General features: G+C 41.5%; 2 protein-coding genes across 5 annotated transcripts in view; one reads left to right on the top strand and one right to left on the bottom strand.

Moving 5' to 3' along the window:
• LOC113406090 (motile sperm domain-containing protein 2-like) overlaps positions 1–21,213 on the bottom strand; it is a 58,339-nt gene extending 37,126 nt beyond the window's left edge. For 2 of the 4 annotated variants that reach the window (XM_026648583.2, XM_026648606.1), the window contains exons 1-5: positions 21,159–21,209; positions 20,805–20,868; positions 7,208–7,363; positions 6,197–6,283; positions 3,324–3,478 (exon numbers count right to left, since the gene is read on the bottom strand). In XM_026648583.2, coding sequence (XP_026504368.1) covers positions 3,324–3,478; positions 6,197–6,283; positions 7,208–7,363; positions 20,805–20,868; positions 21,159–21,167 — 471 coding nt within the window. In that variant the 5' untranslated portion in view covers positions 21,168–21,209. Of the gene's footprint in view, positions 1–3,323; positions 3,479–6,196; positions 6,284–7,207; positions 7,364–20,804; positions 20,869–21,158 lie in introns of all 4 variants that reach the window. The other 2 variants (XM_026648590.2, XM_026648597.2) reach the window with 2 other exon arrangements.
• Positions 21,214–21,465: 252 nt separating this feature from the next.
• Positions 21,466–21,934, top strand: part of LOC112117537 (FA complementation group B) — a 39,529-nt gene continuing 39,060 nt past the window's right edge. The window contains exon 1 of the mRNA XM_026648571.1: positions 21,466–21,548. The gene's annotated coding sequence lies outside the window, so the exon portion shown is untranslated. The remainder of the gene's footprint in view (positions 21,549–21,934) is intronic.

Raw genomic sequence — 21,934 nt, 5'->3', positions numbered from 1 at the left:
GGCTACAGTCAACATACAGAACCAGAACTTCCTGACTTAAGTGTGGAGCTTCCTCACATGTAATATCAGATGAACCTCCATCCTTCTTTGGTATTAGTGAAATAGTTTGAGTAAAATCCCTGATTTCTGAACTCCCTTGGAACCTCCTCTATTGCTCCTGCCTGAATCAGATACTGGATTTCTGATCTTAGCACACTGTTGAGGGAGAAATCCCTGAATATTGAAAAAGGGGCAGGGGAGACGAAAGGAGGAGATCTTTCAAGGAGAATAGGTTTCAAACTTGGGCATAAACACTTTTTTATTATCCTCAAAACCCATTTGTCCAAACTGATGAAACTGTATGAATCAAGGAATTAAGAAAACCAGTTTTCCAAAGGGTAGGGAGGTGAGTATGTTATCAATTTGTTTGCAGCTTTTGATCCTCCTATCAAACTTCAGGCTTGACATTCAGCAGACGTAGGCGAAGGAAGCTTTGTGATGGCATGAGTGATGTCTCTGAGCCTAAGAGGACAAGGAGGATGGTGTATAAAGCTTTCAATTGTACCTGAACACAGGTCATGGAATTCTTCCTCCAAGACTGAAAAAGACACACTGATCTTGGTTGTAAGATTCTTATCCTTCATTCTCTCCAAATTTTTATCTTTCCTATTATTAAACAGGCCATCTCCTTCAAAACAGATGCACTATTTTAGATTTTGTCTCTGGCGGGAGAATGGAAGATCATAACCATGTGATTGCTACTGCAATCGATCTTACAACCAAGTCAAAAACATCAAAGGATACTGTGTGTTATACTACCCTCCATCCATCTGTATTAATGTAATTACTATATTGCACTGGTCTTCAGAAAGTGTCTTTGCAAACAGTACCACTTATGGGACAAAATGTTGATGATACCGCAACGTCACTGCCTGGTAATTTGCCACTCTCATCCTGAGGGTGAGGAAAGAAACAATCATTTTCCTCCCCACCAACTCCAAATTCCTGCCTTCCTTGTCAGAGGCCGTAGAATGCAAATGTCCACCTCTTGACCTGTTGGTCACTGCAACTACTACCAATAAATTATGAGTAGGAAGAATATGGAAGCAAGATAATCTTTCATATGGAATTTGATATAGCTTATCAGCATTTTTGAGAGCAGTTGACAAGAAGCACGATTAGATCAGATAGATTCTGCTGGTTGCCAGAGACCATCTAAAATTGGCACAGAGACTTTACTCAAAGTTAGAGCTGAGAATATCAAAGACTTGGTGAAAAGTCTCCTCTAAGGTAACTGATAAGAGCTTTAACGTAGGCACCATTCTATTTAGGAAAATCTGTAAGCTATACCGACATTCTCATCAGGAGAAGAATTAATCAAATTCTGGGTCTAGCTGCTGATATTCCATTTGTACCACAGGCGGCTTCCTCTTCAGATAAATATCCAGCCCTCTAACAGAATATTCTTCTATATAGACAGCGAAGGAAGAGGGTGACTCACAGGAGTCTCTCTCTTCTTTCTCCATGTGCACTTGCTTCACAAGCGTGACCAAAGGACCCAGACAAACTGACAACAACGGTTCCAAAAGCTTCTTCAAATCCAATGGAACCCTCTGAAGCAAGGAATGGGCAAAAATTATCCTGAGAGCTTTTACTCTTGTTACATGTGTATCTATTAGATTTGATCCTGCTCCAAGAGATGTGAAGAATCTCCAGCTTTGTCACATGCAATGGAGCCAGGGTATTCAGAGCCGATGCGCTCACATGGTTTGGCTCTTATGTACAAGGCCACCACCAGTGGCGGTAGTAAGTATGTAGATGTTGGATCTGCTGATTTTAGTATCAACAACATGATCGCTTTGGATCAGGAGTTTTGTGTCTTGTGCTGAACTGTTTTCTGCTTAGATCTGCAAGTATCTAGAGTTGACACTGGCCTCCTGTTCTTAGTCTCAGACCCTTCAGAAGAGTTCGAACAGACAGGAGTTGCAGCCAGAGCTGCTTGTAACAATAAGGCTTGTAGCCTATTCTGACATTTCTTTCTTGCTCATGGGGTAAAGGTGCTGCAGTTCGTACATCTTAAAGGAGAGTGAAGCTCACCCAGGCATGCTAGGAATTGAGTGCAAGCAATCTGATGCCACGAAGACCACTGCAAATGATGTGTACATTTTAAAACCTGATCTTTTCACATTTGGATCTGCATGCAACCAGTAGTTAGAATAGAAGATTTAAGTATAAAACAAAATTTATCCTAAACGAACAATCTAAACTTATAATAGATCCGAACCATACCTAATAGTAAAACTATCCCTAAAAAGCACTAAATCTTTTTTAGTGGAAGGGAACTGTATCCGTTCACATCTGTCTGCTGCTGTGGTTGGAAAGAACTGAGGCAGCAAGGAGCAAAACGCCCCCTCGGAACGTTCAGGAATGCTGAGGGAAAAGGGCAGGAGGAACACATGAGCCCTCTAATGCATACTGCTACAAGAAGGTTCCAACATCTAGGCTGCCCCCGCTGTCACACCCCATTGGTGGGAATATGCAGAGGACGCAAGAGAAGAAATATCATTTATAACTAGTCATTGTAGCTTTTTGCAAATTGAAATCCTGAAGATTGAGTTGGAAATACACATTATCGGAGAACAACCTTTTAAAATGAAAAAAACTTTTAATGAAATTCATGATTTTCATCTTGAAATAGATAGTCATTTCAGTATAATGCAAAAAACAGTATGGACTTGAAGCTTTAGATCACGGCCATAAGCAAATTACAGAACACCCAACATCTATACTTTGCCACATTTATATTCCTACACTACAAATAGAGGCTCAACATTAAGTAAGTGTGTTTTAGCCCCCTCCTTTAGTAAATATAATTTTGTGAATTTGGGGCTCTTGAAAGTTACAGACTGATGTCAGTAACTAGAGGCAGGCTGTATGGGTCAAATTCACAACTGCTGTAAGTGGGTGCCATTTCATTGCAGGCAACAAAAATACTAACAATCTAACATACTAATTTGGCATTTTTGGATGCAGTGGCAGATAGTGAGTCAGGGTATAGTAGGGTAGACAGTTGCTGTTAAGTGTGACTGTGGTAGCTCTTCCTCCTCCCAGTAAATGAAGTAACCTTTGCCTCAGTTCAAAAGGGGAAGAGAAAATACAGAACAAAAAGCCTTAGTTGCCACCAGGCTGCGTAAAAGCCATCTGCCATGACTGCCTGGGAGAAGGGGGCAGTTATGAGATCAAGATTCTAGGACTTTGCTGTATAATTTAGATCTAATGTGCTGCACAGGACCTGCTCGATTAAGCTATACAGTCTAAACAGAAATCATAATTAAAATGCTTACTATGTGACTGAGTCCAGTTTCAGCCATGTCAAACACCACTGTTAAAGGCTTCCCATGCTCTCTTCTGGCATAATGCTCTAACCAAAAGGCTACAAACTTCTTTTTTTCAAACTGCAGTTTAGGATCTTTTGTATGAAGCTTCACCCTGAACCAGACTACAAAGAAAACATATATGTATATAAAAAACTTCAACAACTTATCAGAATACCAGAATCATATTAGTGGTAAGTGTTAAGTGACCTCTTACAAAATCCACCAACTCCTCGATACAGCTATGTACAGTTTCTATATTGTCAGCCATTTCACAGCTGTTCTTATAGAAACAGTGGTAAAATAATGATCTTTTTGAATCTGGTATTTTCATACAGAACACAAGGTATAGAAGAAGAACAAAAGGGAAAATATAGTTTTTTATATATATATATATATATATATATATATATATATATATATATTTTTAGTTGAATGCTAGTAGTACAGTGAACAACAAATGAGCACACATTCTCTCTCTCTCTCTCCAAATGCTTCTACACAAAACCTGCATCTACCACGATTTGTTTCCTGAATAAAGTCTATAGTCATACAGACACTAAGAACTAATTTTACCAGATTCTGGATACAGTCACTATTGATAAGGTTGCGAGGCATTCTCTATTCTAACTTTCATTTTAGAGCAAGCATCAAAATTAGAACTTCTTGACGCCCAAACTTGGCTCACACCTCTGAAGCAAACTGCCAACAGTTCTTAAAATTTTCATCTTGGCATCTTGGTTTTTATCCACCCCTTCAGGGTGGATAAAAACCTATGATTTTTTTTTTTGTATTTAAATTAGATTTTTTTGTCTTTAAATTACACTACATTTTTCTTTCAAAAAATAAACCTCTTTAAAATGAAATCTGAATTTAACACAAAATATGTTAAAGCCTATACTTATAATATCTTAAAACATTTAAATAAAAGATTAATATACTGTTTGTTTAAATTCCAGTTACAATCCTAACACAACTTGATACAAATCATGAGCAAAAAGGTAATTATCTAGCAAATAAGCAATATATCATGCATCATTTTCTAACATATGGAAAATGAACAATAAGAATCTGAAAATATTGAGCTATAAATTGCTTAAATAAATATACATAGTTATAGGGTACCTGCTAGGTAGCAAAAAGGTGCACCAAATTTGGTGTAATGGCTTTATTTAATTGTGAATCAAGATGTTATAATCAACCAATGAGAAGCATCTTTCTTTAGAAAATAACTGAAGTACAAATGGAAAAATTGATTAAAATGGATGATTTAAATCAATCCACCTTAGAACACTTACTAAGAACTAGTGTCTATATTTGATTTGGGGGGAAATAAAGCCTAACTAACTACAAAATACTTTCTGAGCATGCTCATTGGACACCTTTTCGGGAGGAAGTGGGAGATCTGTGGGAGGCACAGAGTAATAAATCCCATGTCCGTATGACAACACTGAACATTCTCACTGTCTGTTGTCATTAGGTAACTCTGACAGGAACAGAAAGATGAAGTAGATTTTTAGAATTACATTTACATAGAGATACACACACTTCTGAAATAAACTGACCCTGCAAAAAGTCCCCAACACACATGGGAGAGAGGAGACAAGAAAAGCTCATCTGCTATTTTCAATCAGGTCTCACTGCATTTTTTTGCTATATTCTACATTTTGAAAATTCTATATTTTCATTTAAATGAAGTCTCTATCTTTTTCCACTGCAAAGATACAGACATCCTAACCTAAATAAATAGAAAATTGTTTCCAAACATACAATAGGAGCAAAAAAAAGGGACCTCACACATCACCTTTGTAATTTGACTTTTTTCAATGGGTAACTGGGATCATTTAAGTGCTATTATTAAGCACAAACAATTGTTTCCCCCTCCCCGCCCGCCTCATTCCCTATTTTATTATTTTAAAACAAGTTGAGGAGGAGTGGTTCATACCTCTTCAAGTGCTGCTACGTTCAATGAGATTGGGGAGGGGGAGGCAGGAGGAGGTAGGCAAATCTGAGACCTGAGTGGATACTACAGTACTTTGAGCGTTCTTGGGCCTGCATGCAGCTGGTAACCAAGGGATTTGCCATATGACAGACAGTTCTCTGGGCTGTCAAAGGTAACCTGGAAAGATGGTCAGGAGAACTGGAGGATTAAACAGGGAAAACTAATTACACCATTGCATCTGCAATGCCAGTGCTTGTTGCCTATACTGTTATTGCATAGGGGCAGTAAACTGTAATGGAGGGCCAAGGCCTTTCTCAGAACAAGTTCAATTCAAACAGTGATGTGAAAACTTGTGCACCAGTTCAAGTATGTGTAAGCATGGTGTGTTACAGCTGTACCAAATGATTGCAATGACAATATGCTGTCCTGTAGATGGCTATATATTCGCAGCAAAAGAGATAAAAACATTGCATTTTAATGGAACACTTTACAACTGCATTACAAAACTGGGATGGGAGGTAAAGTTTATGAAGGAAAACTGAATGTAACCTTAACATTGAGCTTTTGGGGATCATGAACGCTACAATGAGAAAGCTGAATTTCAAGCTACAAAATATGAATACTAAAGATTTTTCCTCTCTAGTAAAAGACTCTTGGACTCAACGAGCATGGCTGAAGGTCTTAACAATACATGATGAAAAATGCAAATGTAACCATTTGCCCATGATCTATGTCAGATATTCATTGAAAATTCACTTGATTTCCTCATTTATTTCCACAAAGGTAGTTCCTGATAAGTAATTACTTCCAGCATTTTAGCAGTCTCCAATATGAACATGTATAATTGTATATATAAAAACACTAATAGATAACTGAAAAAAGAAGAGTGCATGTAACTTACATAACTTGTAGCCCTCTTTATCATATCCATGCAGGTAAAGAGCACCATTTTCAAATAACCATTTTGGAAGGGCAGATTCAGACAAATCTGCAAAGCAAACAGGCATCCTTATTTTTGCTGTTTAAAAGTCACTAAAAAATACCATTTAATCTTAAAACAGAATAAGAAACTTCATATTCAAAATAATCTTCATATGTGTGAGATAAATGAATTGTAAAATAAAGGGATAAACCTATTTGCAAACTAATATTTTTTCTCTTTTTTGTTTTAAACTAAGCTAGAAAAAGGTTAGCATCTGTGTGGGAAGAGAGAAGAAAACCAAGTAGCTATAGATAGCTGGAGGAAAAAAGACCTACAAATATTTTGTTAGCATTGGCCTCCCTCCTGCATCCCCACTCTGTTACACCCACTTGTTGCAACTTTTCTTAATTTAGACTGTATGCTATTTGGGGCAGGCGCTGTCTTTGTGTGTTTATACAGCACAAAGGGACCCTGTTTTGATTGGAGCCTCTGGACATTACAGTAATAACTGCAATGATCACATTTCACAGGTTTAATTAGTTTTACTAATCTGAAAAGATTCTGCTTTCCTCTCAGTAGTAGAGGAGCTAATGAATTATTAGCTTATGACCCCTGCAGGGCATGCGTCTTCCCAGCTATGGACCACCTTCTCCTGAATAATTTTCAGACCAGAGGAGGAGAACTTTTATTCCCGTAGAGGTTTGCACCTGAGGAACACACAAAGAATTGAAGTCCAGCAAACTCCCCAACCCCTTCAAATTCCAAATTATCTTTGACCCAGTAGGCTATTGCATAACTCCACTGCCCACAACCCAGCCACACCAAATTATAAAGCACAACTAGTGATCGATATGTCAACTTGACAAAGAAGAACTTATATAACCATTTGCATTGGTACTTAATGAAACTGTATATAGGGCCTTAGGTATAATTCAGTGAGAAACTGACATACATCACCAACATATTAATTAGCAGTAAATGACATCTTACCGTTGACCATGTATTCTTTCCTCCACTGAAAGCTTTCATCAATCATCTTCAGTGTATCATCCACAACATCATGACGCCAAATTAAATAATTTTCAATCCAATTATCATCTTGCTGCAATCTTTCCACATCTCTGGAATCATATTTATCTGATTTATCTAGTTTAAAAAATGGAAATTTTTAGTGTTGTAAACATACAGCACTTGCTACAGAAATATTACAAAATTGAAACTAGGCAAGTTTTACGGCAGCAGTCTGCCTGGGAATACAAAGATCTCAAGATTTCAGCACATTTAAGCAAGCATGGAATAACGTAAGCTATTGAAAATGTTTATCGACTACATTAAAAAATGGAATTTATTAAGAAACTGACATAATATTTCATGGGGTTGGAAAGAAATGCATTATGTAAGTATTTTTCTTTAAATAAAAATCAAAAATTGACAAAAATAATTGTATCCGCATGACAAGCAGATAATTTTCTTCCGATCTTTTTCCTCAAATACACAGAAAGACTGACTGGTTTCTAATAGAATACTAAGTCTAGAAAGTCTGGAAGTCTCAAAAATTTGCAAGTGCACGCACACATCAGTTCATGTCTGGATTTTCCAAATTAGTTTATTATAGGCATTTATGATCCCTCAAGAAATGGCAAAATATATAAAAACTGACTACCATTCCCAGCTATGCTCTACACCATCATATTAAACAAAATTAAATGATACATTTCAAAGTGCCTATTGGTTATACATTTATCTTATTATTTTCCCCTTATATGTAATTTTTGGTTTAGATTACAAAGAACATCACAAGCCTTCCTACACAAGAAAGCAAACTGGTAGACATTTTATTGGAATTATTTTAAGGTCAAATCGGAGCTGGAGGGTTCCATACTTATGAAAATCAGATTATTGATTTAGGTGCCTAATTATGGGTTTTGATGCTTAACTTTAGACAACTACCTTTGAAAATGACCTGGGGGTATTGTTGTTGACTTGTTCAGATGAGAAGGTTCAGTTTTTAGATCAATGTTGACTTCCATAAAAATGGTATAAAATGAAAGTAGTAAAGAAAATTTATTTTGTAACATGGAATTGCACCTCACAACAAAATTTATTTTTTTTTGTTGGGTATCCAGATAATATGCTTTAACCTTATTGTCAGCCACTGTTCAACAGAAGTAATTTTTTTAACTTCTTGTTGTGGTTTCTAGCTCTTTGGATGCAGTGACTGTCTAATTTTATATATATATATAAAAAATATACACATACACACACACACAGATACAGTGCTTAGAATAAGAGCAAAATGGAGAAAATATATTTCTGCAGGTTCTGAAAGATTTCTGAGCATCTCTCTTTATTGTGTACTGAAAAACTTTTTAATTTCTCTTTGCTGCTCATAGATTTTATGTTGACTTCCTACTGTGGTTTTGCTCTCTGAAGCTACCGCTATATATGATTATACCTAAAAAACGTGTTTCCTTTCTCAAATACTTTTGTTAAACCTCAATTACTGGAGGAGGGAAAGACTGCTCCCTATTTCCGCAGCAAGCAACTCAAACAGCCTACCATTAAGAGCATTAAAGGTGAAAAAGAGAGAAAACGTTTATTGAAAAATAGTAAAACTTATTAGATGATCCAGGATGACTTCTGTTACTACATAGACTCCACATATGGATTTGAAGACCTAACACATCGTGTTTAATTTTTACCAAATTGAGAGTTCAAAATTGATATTTTACCATTATGTTGGCTGATATTTTTATATGTAGATACTGATGAGTATATATAAATACATATAAAATATATCAATTATATATATAAATAAATCACAAACACTAGGTCAAAAGAACTTTATTAAGTTTGCAAAATCAAGCACTCAGAAGTTAGGAAATCCCAGAATTAAGGCTGCCTGTACAACCTTAATTTGGCTCCACTGTCTGTATCCATTATGATATAGCCTTTCATTACACGATCATATATTATTTTTATAATAGGAAGTGCTAGGCAACCTTAACAGTAGGCAGTTCCACCTGTAATAATGTAGTGTGGCATAAAGGTTTTATTTGCACATATTTCCATTTAACTCAGTGGTTACATACCCTAAAATAGAATTTGGCCCTAAGCCTATCAGAAAGTTATCCTAATTTTTATTGATTAGAATGCTAGAGTGAGGGGTGAAATAGAGGTAACAAGCACACAACAAAAGATGATTTGTTGAACCCTGAAGTTATCTGCAAAATAACGAAACAAATAAATTGATTAATATTTGCTGAATGTCTCAAATAGCCATTAATTTATGTCCACTCTGCTAATGCAGAAGTAATTTTGTGGAATGGACAATAAATAGAAAAAGAGAAGGGTTAGCATGGTTATTTGTACAACTCACACACACTGTAAGTTCCTCTAAATTTTTGCTGAAGTGATAAGGAGAGATTCTCAGTCTTGTGACATTTACTTTTTAAGATCAAGTACATTACTGTTAATGACAGGTTTCAGAGTAGCAGCCATGTTAGTCTGTATCCGCAAAAAGAACAGGAGTACTTGTGGCACCTTAGAGACTAACAAGTTTATTAGAGCATAAGCTTTCGTGGGCTACAACCCACTTCTTCGGATGTAGCCCACGAAAGCTTATGCTCTAATAAATTTGTTAGTCTCTAAGGTGCCACAAGTACTCCTGTTCTTATTACTGTTAATGTGAACATGCGCCTTTTAACTCAAATTTTCTACAGTTTAACCATTGAGAATTACCATAAACTACACAGTTGTAAAATATTCTTGCTAGACAAGCTTTGTACCCTAGTTATATTTAGGCTTGGCAGAATTCAGTATTTGTTTTTGTTATTTTAATGGATATCATTGATTTTTATTTATTTTAATTTTCTCAGTTGAATGAAATTATGGGGCTTTGTTTACTTTATTTTTATCTACTTGAATTTTCAGAGTTGGGGGAAATCAAGGTGGTGGGGAGGGGTCAGACAATTCTTTAATGACATCCAGTCCCTGCAGGTGCAAGATGCAGAAAAAGCTGAGATCTTGGCTGGGCAGACCATAGCAGAGCAGCGACACCCCACCCCACCCCTCCAGGATTAAAAGGAGGGCAAGCCACAGCTACGGAGGAGGCCACCCTGTTGCAGTATAACTCCCACACTCCCAACCATGAGTGAGTGAGCAGCACTGGGACAGTGGGTACTGCAGGGGGTTCCCTGCAGGCAGTGACACCCAATTCCTGCAGGCACAAAGTAAGATGGGAGAAGACCACAATCCTGGTGGGACAAAGCCAGGATCACCTGGCGGAGGGGAAGACCACACTGCTGTCTTTGGCCCCGGGGCTGTGCAGGGAGCCCCCTGCAGCCCCACTGTCAATACCTGCTCACTCACTTATCAGCCAGGGAGGGGGGACATCCCCAAGCAGGAGCCATTTTGCAACAGGATCACCTCCCCCGAAGGCAGGGGCCCATCCTCCTCCTTTTCCTGCACCTCACAGTCCTAGTCCAGGTCTCTGCTCTGCCTCACCAGGATCAGGACCTTCCCCACATCTTGGGCCTGCAGAGATTGGGATCCCTGAAGGCGCTAGGTCAGGGGTGGGCAAACTTTTTGGCCTGAGGGCCACATCAGGGTGCGAAACTGTATGGAGGGCTGGGTAGGGAGGGCTGTGCCCCCCAAACAGCCTGGCTCCTGCCCCCTATCCGACCCCTCCCACTTTCCGCCCCAACTGCCCCCCTCAGAACCCCCCACTCATCCAACCCTCCCCCCCCCGTCCCCTGACCGCCCACTCGCAGAACCCTAGCCGCCCCCCGGGACCCTGCCACCCATCTAACCCCCCTGCTCCCTGTCCCCTGACTGCCCCACCCCCTATCCACACCCCCGCCCCCTGGCACCCCAACCCCTATCCAATCCCTCCTGTTCCCCATCCCCTGCCCCCCCCAAACCTCTGCCCCCTGACTGTCCTCCAAGACCCTCTGGCCCCCTTACCATGCGGCTCAGAGCAGCATGTCTGGAGCCGCACCTCCCGGCTGAAGCCGGACACGCTGCCGCGCTGTCCTGCATGAGCACACAGCCCCGCCGCCCTGAGCGCTGCCCGCGTGGCAGCATGGCTGCGGGGGAGAGGGAACAGTGGGGGAGGGGCCGGGGGCTAGCTGCCCAGCCAGGAGCTCAGGGGCCAGGCAGGACGGTCCCGCGGGCCGTAGTTTGCTCACCTCTGCGCTTGGTGCAGGGGAGGCTGTGTTGGCCAACAGCTAACCATGGATATCTGTGTCAGATGAAATCAAGATTTACTGACCAACGATTTAGATTGAATCCTGACAAACCAAGTTATAGTTAAGGTGCAGCAGAGCACTTTATAATTTTTTAAAACAAGGTATAATCACAATGCCTTGGCCCTGCAGTCAGCTCTAGTCCTAAAACTGGAATATCAGACTACTCCACTTTGCCTTTTGCAGGTTCTCTGCTCTCTTAAAATGTATTTCAGAGTACAATGGTCAAGAGAACGAGTGATTAGGAGCACTTGTTTGAGACAGGTAGAAGCTTACATAATGCATCTACTTCTATGGGATGTATCTTAATATAAATCTGCACCCTACTTGCTATTAGGGATGTAAATATTGTTAAAAAATTAATCGTTTAAACAATTAAAATATCATTTAAACGGTTAACTGATTAAAGGGAGAGGGGCTGGGGTTGCTCTGGCCGGCAAGGTGGGGGCTGGGGTCAGTCAGCTGGACATGGGACTGGGGTCGGCTGGCCGGCCGGTGGGGCAGGGACAGGGACAGGTGTAGCCGGGGAGCCAGTGGCCTGCCGGTGCCACATGACTGGGGGTTAACAGTTAAGGTCAGTTAACTGGTAAGCCTAATGCTTACCGGTTAACATTTTATATCCCTACCTAATACTGTGTTTCTGGGCCACTTATAACTGTCAATCATAAAACTGGAAGGGACCTCAAAAAGTCATCTAGTCCAGGCCCCTGAAGTAAAGGCAGGACTACGTAATAACTAGAACACTCTTGACAGGTGTTTGTCTAACCTGTTCTTAAAAATCTCCAGTGATGAAGATTCCACAGCCTCCCTAGGCGATTTATTCCAGTGCTTAACTACCCTGACAGTTAGGATGTTTTTCCTAATACCCAACCTAAACCTCCCTTGCTACATTTAAGCCCATTGCTTCTTGTCCTGTCCTCAAAGATTAATGAGAGCAATTTGCCTCCCTCCTCCTTGTAACAACCTTTTATGTACTTGAAGATTATGTCCCCTCCCAGTCTTCTCCAGACTAAACAAACCCAATTTTTTCAATCTTTCCTCATAGATCATGTTTTCTAGACCTTTAATCATTTTTGTTGTTCTCCTCTGGACTTTCTCCAATTTGTCCATGCCTTTCCTGTAGGGATGTAAAAATGTTAACTGTTAACCGGTTTACCTGCCTTAACCATTAACGGATACAGATCCGATGAATGAAGAATGGATTTTGAATCCTTCAGGGTTTCTTCTGGGTTTCACCGGCTCTCTCACTTTAAGTTCTGCCTTGTATGGGAACAGATCTACTTTTGTTCACACGCTTTGGGGGAACTTAGAGCATATCTTTTCTAACTGCATTTGCTACAAAGTGTGCTGTTTTATCCAAAGACTCTGAAGCAACCTTTGGCCATATTCTGTGCCTTTGTACGATGGCGTTTTCTTCCTTTAGATCTAACGACAGGTGAGCCAAGGTCACACAACTTGTAACAAAGAATATAAGCCATACTTATGAGATAGGGGACTCTAAAGAGAACTTAGAAATCATGGTTGACAACCAGATGAACATGAGCTGCCAGTGAGAAGCTGTAGCCAAAAGAGCTAATGCAATCCTTGGATGTATAAGCAAGTAATATTGAGTACGAAAAGGAGGTTATATTACCTTTAACTACAATACCAATGAATCTGCTACTGGAATATTGTGTCCATACTTTAAAGAGGATGTTGAAAAATTGTAGAGGGTTTAGAGAAGAAGAACCACAAGAATGATTTAAGAACTGGAAAACAGACCATACAGTGAGAGACTTGAGAAGCTCAATCTATTTAGGTTATCAAAGAAAAGGTTAAGTGGTGATTTGATCACAAGCTAAGTACAGTAACTCCTCACTTAACATTGTAGTTATGTTCCTGAAAAATACAACTTTAAGTGAAACAATGTTAAACGAATCCAATTTTCCCATAAGATTTAATGTAAATGCAGGGGATTAGGTTCCAAGGAAATTTTTGGGGGGCAGACAAAAGGCATTATATACTGTACAGTACTGTACTGTGGTGGGGAGATGCCCCTGGGGCTCAGGCTGGGGGTGCAGGGTCTGGGAGGGAGTTAGGGTGTGGGAGGGCACTCAGGGTGGGGGTGCGGGAGGAGGCTCAGGGCTGGGGCAGGCAGGAAGTGCAGAGCACTTACCTGGGGCAGCTCCTGTTTGGTGCAGGGGGTATGCAGGTGGCTCTGCGCAGCGCGGCACCGCCCCCATGGCTGCGATTCTAGGAGCCGCGATTCTGAGAGTTGCCCCCCCCAGCAGGGCCACCTAGAACACAGGGGCTTTAGGGGCTGCAGGGCACTGGCCTGCAGCTCTAAAGCCCCTTTCGGAATGCGGCCCTGCGAGCACGGGTCGGAGGACTCAGGAGGAGCAGGGCCAGCCGCGCAGCCAGTGGCCGGAGAGAAGCGGCGCTTTCCCCTTCAAAGACGGCTGGAGAGAAGCGGCGCTTTGAAGGGGAAAGTGCCGCTTCTCTCCAGCCGCTGGCTGCCCCTGCTCCTCCTGAGTCCTCCGGCCCATGCTCGCAGGGCCGCATTCTGAAAGGGGCTTTAGACACAACGAGTCCCAGAGCAGCCAGCTCTGCCTGCCTGCCTATGGTTCTGTGATTCCCTCGGACTTCTCCCACAACCTCCTCAGCTGCGGGGAGCAGCATCCTGAGTAGCTCTGTGAGCTCTCCCTGCTGAGGAATGTCAAAGCAGCACAGCAGTCCCTCCCCACCCCAACTCCCAGTCTGTGTTCCTAGTGCAGGGCAGAACAGGAGCATTTAACATTAATGATTTGCTCTTTGTTCCCTAAATGGAGCAGCACACTCACCTGTCAGATACTTCCTGGAGCTTTGAAAGGGGAGAGGTGCATGGCTGCAGGGCAGCAGAGATCAAAACAGTGAGCAGAGTGGTCAGGACAGGCATTGTGGGATACTAGTGGAAGCCAGTTATGTCAACAAAACGAACAGTAGTGTCTACACTGCTGCTCTGTCAGTTTAACTTTGCCACAAAAAGCTTTATGCCGCTCATTGAGGCGGTTTTGTTTTGCCACAAAAAAACAGCGTTGTAGTGTGTACACCTCCCCTATTTAGTCAGCAAAACCCAGCTTTTGCTGACAAAATTTTGCAGTGTAGACAAGGCCTTATTCTTTCATTATCTGCACGGATACAAATGTAAATATATCATTTCTCAGCTTGTTGAGTCAGAGCCTGGAAAAACATGTTTTTCAGAACCTAAACAGATGTGAACAGGCAAGCAACACATCTGCCCTTAAGGAGTGTTGGGCTGTTTTTTTAAAAAAACTAGTCACAGCACTAGCCTCTGTGAGCCCTTCCCATATATGTAAATCATGGTTCTCTCAGCACACAGAATTCAAAACATGGAGGGTCTGATCCTACTCATATTAAAGACAACTACAGATTTGCCATTGCCTTAAATGAGAACAGGAACAAACCTTACATTTGGAATGAGTTATGTGTACCAAGAGAACTACATATGGGAAAAATCTCAAAAACTAATGTGACAAAATTATATTTGAAAATGCACTGATGCCTAAGGAAAAACATGAATTGATAATTCAAATATAATTACATATATTTAATATCTTTTCTTCAATTCTCCTCCCTTATTACTAAAGACTTTGCATGGGAATGATTAAGCTATCACTAAAACAATTAGTATTATTCTTTCAGGATCACACTACTTACATGAGGAAAGGAACACTAACAGTAGCAACGTAAAGCCACTTGTAGAAATTTCCTAAGCAGTGAAAAGTATTAGCAGAGGGAAAAAAAAAAAAAGAGGAAAATGTAAGACTGATTGACAGAAGATATTGCTATTACCAGTCACTACTGGCAAATAATCTTGTTTTCATTGTTTCTGTCTCACCACCCCAACCACGTATGTCAACAGCTCTTTCAAAAAAGATTATTTTTCCCCCCCACTGCATGGGCCAAACTGCACTGCCACAATCTTGCACATCAGTACTGCTCAGATAGCAGCCACTAATCCTTCAAGCTGAGCAAAAGGAACTTTTAAAAGCATATTTACAATATTCAAATACAGAGCATTTTGATACTAGAAAGTATATTTTTGTTCATAGGCACAGGCTGTTTCCTTTAACTCAAAAAGAGAAGACAGAAGATACAACATTGATATATGTTTTTAAATGTAAGAAAAACTCAGATCATAGTGAACATGAAAACATATACGTTTTCCAGATCAGATACCTCACATTTGCCTAATCTTCCTTCCAGATTGCTTCAAGGGACATGGACAAAGAGGCACTCTCATGCAAGTACCCTTCTTTTGGGAAATGAGAGTGAAATTATCCTATATTTATATGAAGCCTTAAGTTTTGTATTATTTCTCAAACTATATCTGATTATTAAACAGCTGGTTACTTTAACCACATCGATTAACCAGTCTTATAAAAAGCTTTGAAAAACTTCTCAAATGGTGAATTTGATTCCTAACTCCTACACTGCAAATTATCAACACAGCAGTATACTCTGTCTGATTATTCTTTAGATCTAAGATGGTTCAAAAACTATGTGATGAAGAGCTAGTCTACACTAGAAACACTACATCGGCGTGGCTTCACCGATGCAGCTGTGCCGTGGTAGCACGTCTGGTGAAGACTCTCTATGCCGACGGGAGAGGGCTCTCCCGTCAGCATAATGAATCCACCTCCGCGAGAGGCGGTAGTTATGTCGGTGGGAGCTCTACCGCCAACATAGCACTGTCCACATCGGCGCTTAGGTTGGTGTCACTTATATCGCTCAGAGGGGTGGCTTTTTCACACCCCAGAGCCATGTTAGTTATACCGAAGTAAGTGGTAGTATAGACCTGGCCTTAGTCTTTGTAGTTAGATATACCAATTAATATAGATTACATTTCATATTCAAATTTCTTTAAAGGTGAGCAGACAAGGAATATATATTTTTAATTTACTCCTTTTTTTATGGAATGTGAAAAAAAGCTTGAATGTCAGCCAATATAGGTTTAAGTGTTTTCACTAAACTAATATTTCAAAGGCTCTCCAACTTTTCATATCAAAACAAATAAACAACACAACAACAATATAACGTCACATTACAACAATAGTAACCATGTTCGTGACACTGACACCTCAATTTTAGTCTGCTTTCTCTGCTGAGACAACACAGAAATCATGAATTCTGCATTATGGTATGGTACCTTTCTGTTGTGGGGCAAAAAACCTCTCCCCAGTATAATTAAAGACACTGACTTCCTTGTGTAATTAAAGAAAGAAGCAAAACAGTGGAAGCTGCAGTTCTCTCATACTCAAATATGCTAAGAATTTAACAATATCACACAATGACTAGCTTTTACCTCTCCTAGCCCCTCTGTAAATGGGAAGTAGACCATTTTTTCCATTTTGTAACTATAATACTCCAGGCAAGTTTAGTGGACACTATGAACACAGCAGCAGCCCACATCTCTCAAGCTACCTCCTACAGTGCTGGTGCCCAAATTTAAGACAGGTTAACAGAACTGGATATCAAGCAGTGTTTTCTTCCTTTACAACAGAGCAGTCCATGTTTGTTTCAGGTGTTCATCAGTGTATCTGACTCAGAGTTCCTCACATTTTCTCAGATAAGGGGAAGAGGAAAATTAAGTATAACATGTTCTATGTTCTTAACAGCTTGTCTGGTTCTGCTGCTGATTATTCCTCTCTGAAGCCAAAATCCTCATTTTTTCACACTGCACTTGATTACTGCATGAAGGATTATGATGCCACAAACAAAGAATTACAACCTTGGGGCAAATTAACTGAAGAAATCATAATCCTGCTTTCATGGGAAAAAATAGAACTAAAGAAAAAACCTCTAGAACATGACCAGAAAAGGGGCTTATGGAGAAGGTATTTCTATAGAAATTCCAAGTACTGTAGTATAACAGCTATTTGTATTCCAGTAGCAATGGTATAAGCTTCTTCTTTAAGCGTTTTAGCCAGCCCAACACAGCTTTTGTGGCTAATAGCCCATGGAAATTCCACAGACTTCTCTAGCTATGATCAGGGAGGCTGCTCCCTATTCCAAGAAGATATAACTTAGAGAATTTTATACTACTTCTCAACAGAGACTGTGTAAGGACCAAAGCAGCATTAGATAACCACCCACGACCATCCTGACATGGCTATGGTCTCATGATAATATCACACTGATAAAGAGTAATCCTCCTTCCCCAATACTAATACGGGGGAAGGAATGGTTTCCTGTCTGAAAAGGACAATATTCAAGAGGCTTTATAATCCAAACAAGAACCCCAATGTCTCACAGTTCTGTTACGGAACTGCCAAGGTCATCTTTACTTACGTAGAGATTTCATATGGTATGGTAAGTTCCTTCTGCTCCATGGTATATATTTTAATAATTCTATCAGCACTCAAGCAGTATATAATTTCTCTTTGACCAGAGAGAGGCAAAGACATTTTAGAATATGAGATGAGTGGAACAAAAAAATTTGCTATTAAAGTGACAATGATGTTTGTTATTTATTTTTAAACAGCTCCACAGCTAAAAAGAGAGATTGGACTGAAACCTAGAAAGGAAGAGAGGTGTTATGATGAAATTCGGTTTTGTTTGAGTGAGCTAGAAAGCTTTGTAAATATTGCATGCCATGCTCATATAGTACATTCTACGTCATGTGTTTTTTAAACAAATTCACAAAACTTGCAGCTAAGGAAGGCTGACTATGCACAGGTGCCTGGTTAAAACAGTTGTGCGGAGAAAAATATACTGAAGGTACATATACACAGAGGATTTACCAAATAAAATATAATCTATTAGTCAGAGCTGTTGGCTGAAAAGATATCATTAGAAATTAAAAAGTTCTGCTCTTTAATCAGGAATATTTTCATGACAAAGTTCAATTTTTCATTACAAGTTTTGCAGCTGCTTGGTCGATTTAAAAAGTGGCAAAATGTATTTCTTTTGTATAGTGGGAAACGTATATCCACCCTCCCTGAACTCGAAACTCACTGAGCTCAATGACAGCACCCCCTCTCCCGCCCTCCCAAACTAGTAAAGAAAAATTCACCTTCAGGCAAAGCTTAAAATATTGCAGCCCCAAAAGATGAAAGTTACAATCTTTCATAATTACTGAAAACAGGGAGTTTGAATGCTGGCCATTATACAAACTTAACCATAGCTGTCCCTTCCACTTCTACTGTAACAAAAAAAAATCAAGATTAATGTGCCCCAAATTTAAATTTGAGTCAAATTATGCAGCATTCAAGGTTTTTGTTTGTTTGTTTGTTTTAAAAACAGAACTGCAGAGGAAGCACAATAAGCACTCACTATCAAGTCACAAGAATTCTTATTATGGCCCAAACCCCAAACACTCATTCACGTGTTTAACTTCAATGGGACTACTCATGGGTGTAAAGTTAAAGCAAATGTGCATTTGAAGGTTTGAGGCCTATATTAAAAGGGTAGAGTCCAGGGTGTTCAACTAACACAATTTACTGCATATATACACTGAAGAAAAGAGATACTGGAATCACTTGTAGGTAGTTCTCTGAAAACTTCAGCTCAACGTGCAATAGCAGTCAAAAAGGCTAACAGAATGTTAGCAACTATTAGTGAAGGGATAGTAAAGAACACTGAAAATAGCATAATGCTACTATATAAATCCATGGTGTACCCATACCTTGAATACTTCTGGTTGCCCCATCTCAAAAAGGATAGAACGTAACCGGAACAGGTTCCAAGAAGGGCAACAAAGATGAAGGGTATGGAACAGCTTCCATAAAAGAAGAGACTACAAAGATTAGCGCTGATCACCTTAGAGAAGATGCAACTAAAAAGGATATGATAGAGGTCTACAAAATCAGGAATGGTGTAGAAAAAGTGAACAGAGAAATATTATTTACTCTTTCCCACAAAACAAAAACCAGCTGCCACCCAGTGAAATTAATAGGCAGCAGGTTTAATACAAAGAAGAGGAAGTACATTTTTGCACAATTAACTTCTAGAACTCATTGCTATGGAATGTTGTGATGGTCAAAGTATAACTGGGTTAAAAAAAAAGAACTAGATAAGTTCATGGAGGATAGATTCATCAATGGCTACTAGCTAAGATGGTTGAGAATGCAACCCCATGCTCGGGACAACCCTAAACCTCTACCAGAAGCCAGGGGGGAGTGGGAAGGGGAAGAAAGGTGGATCATTCCAACTGCCCTATTCTGTACACTAACCCTGTAGCTCTGGTTCTAGCCATTGTTGGAGACAGGATACTGGACTAGACAGACCATTGGTCTGACACAGTATCATAGTTCTTATGCTGCTGGGTTCTTCTATTCCTAAGAAGAAAGGGGAGAGATGTTATCTACACTGAATGCCAAATCATGTTTGAGATCATGTTAGAGCAGTGGTTCCCAACCCATGGACCGCTTGTGGCCCAGTTGGCACACAGCTGAGGCCCATGTGGCATCCTCAGGGACATACAGGTAGCATATATATTGTGTGGATGCACCAGCCCACACAACACATAGAGAGCTGCATATGAAGCCCACAATGGTAAATAGGTTGAGAAGCACTGTGTTAGAGTATGTTTACACTGGCTGTGTTAGAAAACATAACTAGCATGTTTTCTAATACCACAATGCTAAATACTAAATGGAGTTATTTGATGTTGTGTTAACTAATGTGCTGTCACCCTATGTATTCCCCCAGTGTAAGACATGGGGAAAATCAACACAGACACAGAGAGACCTCTTTAAGACCATCTATTGTGTCTGGTCTTATATTTAGAGTGTAAGCTCTTTGGGGGCAGGGACTGTCTTTTTATACAGTGTATAGCACAATGGGGTCTTGGTTCATGACTAGGGCTTTTAGGTCCTAGTGTAATATAAATAATAATAATAATAAAATATTAGGAGTCAAAGTGAATCAGCACTATGCCCATTTTATCCTTGGCCTCCTCTCTAACACTGCCAACTAGAAGCACACCAATTACAGTGATGATTTATGATGCAGTCACCTGGGTAGTAGAAAATGGAATAAACAGGAACAACTCATTTCACAGAAACTACCAAGTGTGTACAGCATGAATGTGTGTTAGTTCCCATGATCTGGGAAATGAAGGGCTCTGCATGTCAACTCACCTGAAGAAGGACAAGACATCAATTCACTTGGGTGCATGGGGAAAAGAGAATGGCAAAATGACACAAGCATTACAAAATAATGAAGGGTTGTGCAAACCACGTGATGTGCAATCTATGTGAAGAAACACTTGTCTTAACACTACCCCAGCATTACAGCTGGGGATGGACAGCACATGAAACCCTAAAATAGATGGACATCACCACCACCATGGTACCAACCTGGCACATATTCAGTCTCAAAGCGTCGTCTGGTTTCGCTAATTAAGGCAGCCTTGTCCTGCTGCTGAGAAACAAGAGGATAAACCCGGTATGAGACCCCCACACCCCTTTCCCAGGTATCCCCCTCTCCCCCAGTTCCCCCCACCCCACTCCTTTGTGTCTTCCAACCCACATGGTCTCCAGTGGTCCCCCTCCCCTGTCCCCGACCCCATACCCTCCAGCAGTTCCCCTCCCCAGTCCTTCGTGTCCCCACCCCCCGCAAGTTGGACACCCTCGTTTTCCCCGGGGTCAGCGGGCTCCGCAGTAGGGAGGGGGAGGGGACAGAGACCGCCTCGCTCTCGCGCAGCTACTCACGCCGGCCATGGTCCCGCTGAGGTTCCCCGGTCCCCGCAGCAGCTGGTGACAAGGCAGCGGAAGGGGAGGGGAGCGCGTGACGAAGAGAGCAGCGGGGGGGGGGAAGCAAGGGAGCGCCGACTAACGCCGCGCGCTTCCCGGAACTACCCCCACAGGTCAATCAGCCCGCCGCCGTCCGCCCCCATGACGCCCGCCTGAGAGACAGCCCCGCCCCTCCCAAAGCCCCGCCCAGCGCCTGCCCGTCATTTCTTGTCTGTCTCTCTCCCCCTCCCCCCCGCCAGCCTTTCCGGGAGAGTTTCCTTTCCCACAATGCTTTGCGTGGCGGGCCATTCAGAGCCGGCCGGGAGCAGCTGAGCTGGGAGCTGTCGGCGCGCGCGGCGCACAGGGCGGGTAAGGGCGCGCGCGGGTGGGGCAGGGCCCGAGCGCGGCCAGGTGCGGTCTGCTGCCCTTTGCCCTCAGCGCCACCGCGGCGGCGGGGCCGGGGCGCAGTTAGCGAAGTTACGGGGTCGGGAGGTTCGTGCCTGTGTAACGGCCCCCGCGCCTGGCGCCTCTGGCTGCTGCCTAGGAACAGCTACGGAGCGCCTCGACCCCCCCCCGTGTGTTCAGCCCAATCCTCGCCCCGCCCGAGCAACGCTCACCCCCTTGGGGGCACGTGTTGAGCTGCGAGGGGCCGGGGCAGGGCCGCCTCTCTGGGGTAGGCGGCTAGTTACTCTGCCTGGAAGTAAGGGATTGGCTGTGTAAAGAGCGATGACTTCAGGTGTGGGCTGAAGGGAGGA

The sequence above is a fragment of the Terrapene carolina genome, unplaced genomic scaffold, assembly GCF_002925995.2.
Source record: "Terrapene carolina triunguis isolate 2854851 unplaced genomic scaffold, T_m_triunguis-2.0 Scaffold22, whole genome shotgun sequence".
NCBI classification, from domain to species: domain Eukaryota; kingdom Metazoa; phylum Chordata; order Testudines; family Emydidae; genus Terrapene; species Terrapene triunguis.
Note: the sequence above shows the minus strand (reverse complement) of the source record. Positions and strands in the feature narration are given on the sequence as shown.